At 44.9% G+C, this 11,342-nt stretch overlaps 1 protein-coding gene across 1 annotated transcript; it reads left to right on the top strand.

The window, feature by feature from the left end:
* The first annotated feature begins 453 nt into the window (after positions 1-453).
* cnot11 (CCR4-NOT transcription complex, subunit 11) lies at positions 454-11,032 on the top strand. Its single transcript, XM_083996424.1, has 7 exons — positions 454-787; positions 2,685-2,849; positions 4,045-4,197; positions 5,289-5,491; positions 6,947-7,149; positions 8,159-8,255; positions 10,602-11,032. The coding sequence occupies exons 1-7, from the start codon at positions 469-471 to the stop codon at positions 10,797-10,799; spliced, it is 1,338 nt and encodes a 445-aa protein (XP_083852550.1). The 5' UTR covers positions 454-468; the 3' UTR covers positions 10,800-11,032.
* The last annotated feature ends 310 nt before the right edge of the window (positions 11,033-11,342 follow it).

Genomic DNA, 11,342 nt, shown 5'->3' with positions numbered 1-11,342 from the left:
GCTCAGACCTGCTCATGTCATATTATCGCCTTTATTAGTGACATTGGAAAACAAACACAACATGCAACGAGATTTGCAGAGCTGCGTGATCTGAGTACAACAACAACACAGAGGTTTTTGTCACATTTCTAACTCTCCGTGAAGCTAACTTAATGTTTGCTAACGCGTGTGATGACTTTCAGGCTGTAGTTGCTGCGGTTTCTGTTTAAAAACATGGTTTAAAACAGGATTTAACTCTGTTTCAAAACATGATTGAACTCTGCATAGTTTCTGTTTAAACCCCGGTTTCCCTCTGCAGCATTATCGCCTTTATTATTGACATTAGAAAACCAACACCATGCAACGAGATTTGCAGAGCTGCGTGTGTTTCAGTGTGAGCTCCGTGATCTGAGACCAACCACAACAGAGGTTTAGTCACATTTCTAACTCTCCGTGAAGCCGGAAGCGGGACCGGAAGTGGAGACCACCATGACTCTGGCTCCCAAGGAACTGTCCAACCTGCTGAGCATCATCTCGGAGGAGGCCTGCACCAACACCTTCGAGAGCCTCTCCACGCACTTCCACCACTACTTCGGCAAGGCGGAGCACTTCCGGGTGGGCTCGGTGCTGGTGATGCTGCTGCAGCAGCCAGACCTGCTGCCCAGCTCCCCGCAGCGCCTCACCGCCCTCTACCTGCTGTGGGAGATGTACCGCACCGAGCCTCTGGCCCAGAACCCATTCGCTGCCGTGTTCGCCCACCTGCTCAACCCCTCTCCGGCCGGGGAGGAGCCCGAGAAGCTGCTGTCCGGTAGGTCCACACACTAACACTGACAGGTAGAGAAATACAAGCATATAAGCAATGCTAAGAAACTATAAAGGAGCCCGAGAAGCTGCTGTCAGGTAGGTCCACAATACAAACACTGACAGATAGATACATAAACACATATAAGCAATGCTAAGAGAAGCTGCTGTCCGGTAGGTCCAGACACTAACACTAACAAATAGAGAAATAAAAGCATATAAGCAATGCTAAGAAACAATAAAGGAGCCCGAGAAGCTGCTGTCCGGTAGGTCCACAATAAAAACACAAACAAATAGACAGAGCTGGGAGAAAGTCCCTATGTTGTAAGTCCAAGTACAGTCTCAAGTCTTTGGCATCAAGTCCCAAGCGAGTCCAAGTCTTCATTTGATTTGATCAAGCAAGTCTTAAGTCATCAAAATCGGGACTCGAGTCCAAGTCCCCACCTCTGCAAATAGATAAAAGCATATAAATATTCAATGCTAAGAAACAATAAGGGTGCCGGAGAAGCTGCTGTCCGGTAGGTCAGACTAACACTAACAAATAGAGAAGTAAAAGCATAAAGCCAATGCTAAATACAAAAATAAAGAAACAGTAAATCGAAATCCTCTGTAGCTAGAATCATCATCTCAGAAGAAGATACCTGTCATGTCCACACAGAGCTACACACTGTCACATCCACAATACACACTCACACTGTAGAGTCACATCCTTACACACTGAGGGCTCAGGTTATTAGGAACACCTACCGGTACTTATAACTAACAAAACAGCTGTACAGATGTTTGTGTTCAGCTTTGTGAAGAAACTGTGAGAAACCAAGGGGGCAGTTGTTGTGGGTCTGAGAAGTGAAGCTCACTTCCGCGTTCAACAAACTGCAATCCCCTCGGCTTCCTCTGGCCTGGGGGCTGGTGTCAGAAAGCAGCATTCTCCATAGACCCCCATGTTAAAATCACCCACTTTACATCCTCAATAAACATGTTAAAAGCCTGGTGTCAGAACGTTTTTTGGTCTCAACCGATAGTTTCTACTCTAATTTTTTTTAAACTCTACCGTTTTACTGTTATTAGGTTAAAATTCTGGCCAATTAGGGCGCGGAAACGTTGAGTGACAGGTCCGAGCAGCTCCGTGGACAGCTGCTTCGAGGCCAGTGGGCGGGTTCTTGGCCGGCCAATCCAACATGGCGCTGTCCAGGCCGCCATATTGGAGTCACAAAAACGACTCCCCAAAACCAATGGGGGACGTCACGGACGCTACGTCCATTCTTTTTACAGTCTATGTGAGAAACACATGCACATGATCAAAAAAGCCCAGTTGGGATGTGTGCTGGATCACAGAGAGGAACACTAAAGAAGATGAATGAGTCAGCACACCAGAAATCTCCCTTTGATAAGGATTTATTTTAGGATGCACACTGTAATTTAGTTTAATAAGTTTATTTGTATCAGGGACAATGTACAAAATAACATTAGTCTGGAGATGAGAAGAGATGCCTTGTAGTGGATTTAGCTCACTAGCTACTTTCCATCCGTAGTCCCAAACCAACCAACTCACAAAGCAAATATTCACTTTTCTTTTTCATTCCTGATCCTCACACACATCCACCTGACACCTGTAACCACAGACTACAGATTCTTTGAGTCGCCTCGCTCACCTTTAAAATTAAAACACTAAAGAAGACACATTTATGGTTGCACAAGTAGATGAAACACTGACTAGCAGCAGCAGCAGCTTCAGACTGGACAATGAGAGGAGCTGCAGACACTAATGAGACAGAGGTAGAGGCTCTGAGGACAGATGTGGACAGATGTTTTCAGACTCAGTGGTGCAGGTGTGATGATGATGCTGCTGCTCCGCCCCTCATGTCTGTGTTGTGTGTGTGTGATGTGTGATGTGACCTCCTCAGGCTTCCTGCCTCCCATCACGCAGCCGGAGAAGTTCTTCCTGTCCCAGCTGATGCTGGCGCCGCCCAGAGATCTGTTCAAGAAGACGCCCCGACAGGTGTCCTGCATGGACGTGGGCAGCATGCCGCAGCCCATCGACATCAGCGGCCTGCAGCTCGCCCTGGCCGGTGAGAACACACACACACACACACACACACACACACGCACACACACACACATACACACACACACACACACACACACACACACACACACACACACACACACACACACACACACACACACAGTAACCATGTTCCCATCCACTTCTCCATCGAATTATCTGAAGATTGATAAAGATATTAAAGAGATAGTTCACCCAAAATTGAAATTTCCCTCATTATCTCCTCCCCCTCATGTGGACTAAGGGCTGGGAGAAGTTTCAGAGTCCTCCGTGGCTTCTCTGAGTTACAGGGGGTCTCGGCGTAGCAGTGCATGTCCATATAACGGTTGCAAATGGATACCAACTGTCTTCGTGACAAAAAGACACACCAAAAAACATCCAAATACCTCCATGCTGCTCCTATGTAATGTCCATCTTGTATTGAAGCCTGAAATGAGAAATTGTCCAGAAAGTAATTAAATAAGTCTATATTTCAAGCTTGTTTTGTAGCGGAAGCTCGAAGCTCCTCTTCCCGGTTCGAAGAGGAGCTTCGAGAAGCTTCTGCTACACATACCTATAAATAGTTCACTGATATGCCACAAATAAATTCCGTCCGCCATGAATAGATTTTTCGGCTTTCGGCAACGCAATATCGTTCCGTTCATTGATCATAGTGCTCTTTCTCCGTTATTAGCCCTCACACAGAGAGAGAGAGAGAAGCGCGCATGCATGGCAGCAGGGCACGGTAAAAATGAAACTCATACGCCGCTGCTGCCCCCCCCCCCCCCCCCCCCCCCCCCCCGGTCAAACGAACAGTTGGAATGACCCCCCCGTACCCCGGCGATAGATAGGTCTATCGGCGATCTCCTGGGAGGGCGATTGGGACGATCTGAGAATGTCAAAATCGCCCAACACTAGAAATACATCAGAAAAGATGAAAAAGTTCATGATAACAGAAAAAAAATGATAATAATAAAAATTTCAGACCTTCAAATCCAATAAAAAGCTGTGTGTGATCATATTGGTGCATTGAATAGTTTTCTTATCAATATTCATGATATTTATTCAAATGTTCTTGTTTCCATGAGACATTTTTAATTTGATATTGCTTAATGTGAATAAAACATGTGGATGGAAACACGGTTACACACGTTAATCTCCTGCAGAGTCGTTGTGTTTCTTAGCAACAACATTTTAACCCTGTGTGTGTGTGTGAGCAGAGCGCCAGTCGGAGCTGCCCACCCAGAGCAAGGCCAGCTTCCCCAGCATCCTCAACGACCCCGACCCCGACTCGTCCAACTCGGGCTTCGACAGCTCCGTGGCCAATCAGATCATCGAGTCTCTGGTCACGGGGCCACGCCCCCCGCTGGAGAGTGAGTGGTGTTTCTATTCTAGAGCTGTTTCTCCTTCAGAGGAGGGAGAGAACCAGCCATCACATGTTACACTCACAGCAGCAAACACAACCAGCAGAGGACAAACAAAACCAAAAACACATCGATCTCAAGACGTTTCAAGAAGAATTTTTCATTTAACACATGAATAGTCATTAGTATGTAGTTTATAAATACAGTTAGTGCTGATCAATGAGGAGTAAAACATTTTAACTGTTTATAAACTACATACTAATGAGTATTCATGTGTTATGAATGATTAATTCAGTATTTAATGCTTAAAGTTATAGTTCAACATTTTGGTAAATTGTGCCCATCACCATAATCCCTATAGTCATAGCAGTAGGTTCGTTACCTTTAATTGTCAGTGCAAGCTATTTTTAGAACGGCGGAGCAGAGCCGTGAGCTGCTCAGAGCTACGCTACGGAGGCTCATTATGGGATTTCTTGGTTTCACGTTGGTTTCAACGTTACCACACAGAGTTGTTTTAGAGGGAAATACAGAGACTGCTTGATGAAAAACTGTCCCTGAAGGCAACGTGCATCAGCGGTTTTGCATGAATTTCCCTCTAAAACAACTCTGTGTGGTAACGTTGTGTTATTATCTCATAGCGTGGTGAATGTGCAGCTCACAACTTGTCCACCAGAGTGTTGTGGAGTTTTGGGATTTTGTATTTGATGAGTTTGATGAGGGAAACCAAGAAATCCCATAATGAGCCTCCGTAGCGTAGCTCTGAGCAGCTCACGGCTCTGCTCCGCCGTTCTAAAAACAGCTTGCACCGACAATTAAAGGTAACGAACCTACTGCTATGACTATAGGGATTATGGCAATGGGCGAGTTTGACTAAATGTTGAACTATCCCTTTAAAGCTTAACTAATGCTTAATAGTGTGTAGCTACTTATTATAAAGTGTTAGTGAAGATCCTGAACACACTGACTATCAGAGATGTTAGAACGACTTCCTGTCAGGACCCTGAACGCCTCTCCTTCTCCGCCTCTCCATCTCTCCTCCTCTCCATCTCTCCTTCTCTCCATCTCTCCTCCTCTCCATCTCTCCATCTCTCCGTCCTCAGGTCACTTCCGGCCCGAGTTCATCCGGCCGCCGCCGCCGCTCCACGTGTGCGAGGACGAGCTGGCGTGGCTGAACCCGACCGAGCCGGACCACGGCGTGCAGTGGGACCGCTCCATGTGTGTGAAGAACAGCACCGGCGTGGAGATCAAACGCATCATGTCCAAGGCCTTCAAGAGCCCGCTGTCGGCCCAGCAGCAGTCTCAGGTCAGAGCGCCGCCCGGCTCGGTCCGGGGTCAGAGGGTTCCGACGGGTCAGAAGGGTTCATCTGGGTTTAGAAAGCCCTGGTTTATCCGTACAGGGTTGTGTAATCTGTCTATACTTTTATCCCAGTTGTTAAAAGCTCAGGTGGACTGGACCAGTCTGATCCAGATACTGACTATTCAGGATTAACAAAGTCCAGATACTGAGTGTTAACTGTGACTGTGTATTAGACTGAAGGTCTGAAAACAACAGGTAGAACAGCAGCATGAGGTCACTCACAATGGATTCATCTGAAAATAGGCTGATTTTATTATTTTTGTGCTGTTTTTTGTTTCTTCCATGTCTTTTAAACAGTCAGACCTGATCTGAGCCACAACAAATGAATAAAAAAAACAAATATTCCAGTACATTAGTCAAATACATTGTGAATATGTTTCAAATTTCAGTTTTCATTTAGTCAAAGTCAAAAGCCAAAATCTTTATTTGCCATTTGTGCATACACACATAGGAATTTTTGTACGGTTGTTCCAGGTCAGGTGGAGAAACAAAGAGAACACACAAAGATATACAAGACACAATGGAAAAACATTATCCAGTAGTTGGGGAAAAGTTCTTTATTTGTGGAATAATACAAAAAAATCCTTTATTTACTTTATCACAGTTATGGTTTAAAACTCAGGTGCAAAATATCAGTGTGTAGATTATAAATGTTGTTTACCGTAAAAGTCGCACTGGAATAATATTCCCCAATATTCCCCCAAAATAAACTGCGATTTATAAATCGCAGTTTATTTTTGGGGGTCTCAAACTGGGAAAACAAGGTTTTCTATGCCTATTTATAAATAAAAACGCTATACAAGTTATTCCACAAGTCTACAACGTGAAGTTTCTGTACTGCATTGTAGTGCTTGTTATTTTAAATTAAAAAAGAAAAAAGAGAACGTGGGGTAATTTGAATAGGCTACTGTGCATTTAGTGCAATGTAGCGGATGAAAACCAAGACTGGATCACGTGATCTGATCTGGTTTTAGTTTTGAAACAACCCATTTTCAATCCACGATCTAAAACCAGGGTTCCTACACAAGTATGGAAAATGGAAATTATTGTACGGAAATATATTTATCTTAATACTTATTTGGGTTTGGTCTTACCTTAAGTTATTTGAGATAATTGTGCTATTGTACCTAGCAACAATACCCTGGAAATTATTTGGTTACATAATGGCATACCGATTCAGAATAATGAAAACAAATGATTAATTGCATAATTTATTTACATGATACACATCTAATTACTCAAATGTCACAAATTATTAGATTTTTTTTTACCGAGAAGTCTGGAAAAAGTCTGGAATTTGGACATTTCTAATGTGTAGGAACCCTGTAAAATCTGATCAGGTTACTTTTGAACAACTGGAGATCTTCTGCCTCTTCATCCTCCTCCTCTTCCTCTGTGCAGCTGCTGGCGGAGCTGGAGAAGGACCTGAAGCTGGTCTACCACATCGGTCTGTCCCCGGCCAAGCTGCCCGACCTGGTGGAGAACAACCCTCTGGTCGCCATAGAGATGCTGCTGAAGCTGATGCAGAGCAGCCAGATCACCGAGTACTTCAGCGTCCTGGTCAACATGGACATGTCGCTGCACTCCATGGAGGTGGTCAACAGGTGAGAGGACACGGACACACACACACACCCCGTATTCGATACCGCTTACTATACTGCTAGTACTACTGATTTAGCCAAAATGCAGTATGTAGTATGCAAACAAAAGCTAAATCTGCAGTATGCGAAAAATTCCCGGATGTCGTACTGATTCGGGAAATATCTCCAGTATCTGACCAGTCTACATCGCGTACTGTATCCCACAATGCAATGCTCCCCTGACGTCTAACCGTAACCAAAGACAGTAGTGAAGTATCTTTGCCATGTACCGTAACCATGTTATATAGTTTAATAGAATAAAACTTAATGCAGACTGATCGGTTCATTGTAAAACATTTATTTATTGATGTAAATGTGGTGATTTCTGTACATCCAGAGCCCCGAGGCAGCGCTGCTCTTCTGTCCAATACACACAGGAAGCTTCACTTTACATTCAAACTAACTAATGCTACTGATACAGCTGTTAGATTTCATCACTGAGACCAACATTTATCTCCTAAAAATAATTTAACCAGCCGGTGGTAAACCTCTAAAAACCTGCGGGTAAGTTATTTAGCGATGGTTTTCTCCCCCGGGATGACGACGGAGGTTGGCCGGCCGAGCAGCTCTGCAGACCGGCTGCTGCCTCTGTGATGAAACAGCCGTCGTTTGGACAAACTGGCCGTATATTTGGGGTCTTAACAGTTACTTTCTCGCATGAAAACATATTAAAACTTAATAAAGTTACATAATAACAGCGTTAAAGCGGGAAATAAAACAGCTTTTAGCCTGTTTTACAGCTAAATGCATTCTGGGAAACTTGTATACTGCATACTGTGGTGTAAACGGTGACTGAATCCTACATTCAGTCTGCAGTATACAGTACATACTAACGCAGTATGGTAGTATGTGGTTTAGAAAACAGCCACAGACTCACCTGCTGCTGCTGCTGTTTGACCGGTTGGTTCTGGATGAAACCGGTTCTGACCAGTTCTGACCAGCCTGTGGTTGTGGTTGTGCTGCTCCTCTTCAGGTTGACCACGGCGGTGGACCTCCCTCCAGAGTTCATCCACCTCTACATCTCCAACTGCATCTCCACCTGCGAGCAGATCAAAGACAAGTACATGCAGGTACGACTCGTCTCCACGGAAACGCAGCTTCACCAACACCGTCTTAACCCTCCTGTTGTCCTTCAATCTGTTCCCTTCCTCAATCCTTCCTCCATCCTTCCTTCCCTTCGTCCTTACTTCTCTTCCTTCCTCTTTTGACCCGATTGACCCGATCTGTTCCCTCTCTCCTTCTACCTTCTGCTCTTTTTTCTAGGGCTGCCCCCGACCAAAGATTTTGTTGGTCGACCAGTAGTCGTCACTTATGGCGATTAGTCGACTAATCGACCCCCCACCTTGAGGGGGGAAAAAAATTTTAAAAAATATATATATATTTTTTTTTTTTTTTTTTTTTTTTTTTTTGCCCGCGGTCAGGTTGAGAATTAATTAATTAATGCTCGTGACTCCGGCCGTGTTGGGTCCGAGATTCAACAACAAGCCGGTCGGGTTTCAGCGTTATTACCGGCAGAATGCCTGTTTATCACCAATAAACACAGTAGATGAGGAGGGTAAAAAGTTACTGAGCTCAGGCTGTGACGGGGGTGCGGGGGGGGGGGGGGGGGGGGGGGTGGAGGTCCGCGGTGTGGAGCGGTGCGGGCATAGACATATGTCTATGGGTGCGGGGGTGGGGGTCCGCGGCGTGGAGCGGTGCGGGCATAGACATGTCTATGGGTGTGGGTCTCTGACTGCAGCGGGACTATCATGGATCCGCTCCGTGACACTGAGACTGACCGCCGGTGAGCGCTGTGGGACGGGACCGGAGCTCAGACAGCACCGCTAATGGTGACAGCGGTGATACTAGAGAGACTGCCGTGCCGTGTAAAAAAAAAAAAAAAAAAAAAAGTGTCACGTCACGACTTCCTGTATCTGGCCCTTCAAAATAAAAGCCCCATAACCTTTCATATACAGTTCAGTCATTGATGTTGGCTTAATTTTGACAAGACACGGCTCCAAATGTTTTTTTTTTTTTCCTGCGACCAATCGACCAATGAAATTTTGGTCGGCTAATGATTTTTTGGTCGACCAGTGCTTGGTCGACTATTTGGGGGCAGCCCTACTTTTTTCCCTTCCTTCTTTCCTCCCATCTTTCCCTTTGTCCTTCCTGCCTTCCTTCCTTCTTTCTGTTCGCCCTTCCTTCCTTCCCACACCCAGGACAACAAGAGCGTTTTTAATCTAAATCTTTCCTGTAAAATGCTATGTGCTTTCTGTTTGACTCTATCGTCATGAATCCATCCCAGCTGATTCTGCTCCCTCACTATGATTTTACTGGTCATTTTTATCATTTTTGCCAGTTTGGCTCAGACCATGTGTATATATTGTAACACAGCTTTCTACAAGACCCTGATAGACCAGAACCAAAATATTCTTACTCACATAAAAATAATTCAGTTTTCTGATAAGATGCAAGCGCTGCATTACCTTTTTAAAAATATACTCAGTTGTTAAAAGTAAAATTCAAATTACGATCCTAAACATTTAAACTCCTGCACAACTTCAACCTGCTGATCGTGGAAGATCTTCATCGATTCTCTGGAAGATCTTCCACCTGCAGTGATGAGGTTTTTCTTGTTCAATTTGAAAAAAATCTCCATAGGCAAGGCATCTTTATTTATATAGCGCATTTCATACCAAGGCAACTCAATGTGCTTTACATAAAGACAAAACATTTAGAAAAAAAAAAGAGAGAAGCATAAAACTAAAAACAGAGTTAAAAGCAAGAGCAAATAAAAGTAAGTGGGGCGGCAGTGGCTCAGGTGGTAGAGTGGCTCGTCCAATGATCAGAGGGTTGGCGGTTCGAATCCCGCTCTGTCCCGGTTGCTGCCGTAGTGTCCTTGGGCAAGACACCTTACCCACCTTGCTCCTGATGGGTCGTGGTCAGCGCCTTGCATGGCAGCTTCCGCCATCAGTGTGTGAATGGGTGTGTGAATGGGTGAATGTGATGTACTGTAAAGCGCTTTGGGTATCGTTCAGGTATAGCAAAGCGCTATATAAATACAGACCATTTACCATTTACCATTTAAAATTAAAGAAAATAGATAAAAGTTTAAAGTTCTTAAAAAGAACTCAGCTATAAGCACGTGAAAAGAGAAAAACACGTCATCGTTTCCAGAAATATCTGCGTCCACTCTGATCCACGGAAAGCTGTAGTACGTCCACCAGGCCTGTGTGTGGCGCTGTAACGCTGCCACACATCAACACTCTGGACCTGTTCACTAAAAACGCTGTTTCTGTCTGGACGATCAAATACTTCTGCGGATGAATTAAATCCGTACCCGTGTGGACGAGCTCTCTGAGCCGGTCCTCTGTCCAGTTTCTGCCCCTGATGACCTCCTCTTCCTCTCTTCCTCTCCTCCTCCTCCTCCTCTCCAGAACCGTCTGGTGCGTCTGGTCTGCGTCTTCCTCCAGTCTCTGATCCGGAACAAGATCATCAACGTCCAGGACCTGTTCATCGAGGTGCAGGCCTTCTGCATCGAGTTCAGCCGCATCCGCGAGGCCGCCGGCCTCTTCCGCCTGCTCAAGACGCTGGACACCGGGGAGAACCCCACAGAGCCCAAACCCGCCAAATAATCAATAAATAACTACCCCAAAGACTCTGAGATTTACCCCCAGCATCAGCATCAGCATCAGCATCAGTTCATCTGGAGCAGAAACAGACGCAGCAGCTTCACTGACACTCGTGTAAATATGTAGTTAACGTTTCCTCCTTCACTCTGCTGGCTGCCGCATCCTGATCCAGGACTCTGAACTGTCCCCATTTCTCTCTTTTCAAGACGGAAAAACTCACGGATGAACTCAATTCAGCTTTTCATTTTGTACCAGTTCTTCTTGTTTCTTTGGAAATCAAAGTTTTCTCTAATTAAACAAATTGTTTAAGTGACGCTGACTGACGTTTCTGTGCTGCAGTTCATTAGTCTGGGGCCGTTGACTCGCTGTTTAGGTAGGAAACAGAACCAGGGCAAGAGAGAGACACAGGTCTTTCCATCAAAATAAAAGCACTAAACTGATAAAATGCGGTGAAACTCTTTAATTTAAGGAATATAATTTACAAGAAAGTCCCCGAGCCATTAAGTTAACCTTTTGCTTTTATTGTATTACAAGTTAAAGCAGCAG

The sequence above is a fragment of the Trachurus trachurus genome (genome assembly GCF_905171665.1).
Source record: "Trachurus trachurus genome assembly, chromosome: 21".
Taxonomy (NCBI): domain Eukaryota; kingdom Metazoa; phylum Chordata; class Actinopteri; order Carangiformes; family Carangidae; genus Trachurus; species Trachurus trachurus.
The sequence above is the reverse complement of the archived record's forward strand: the minus strand, read 5'-3'. Positions and strand labels throughout refer to the sequence as shown.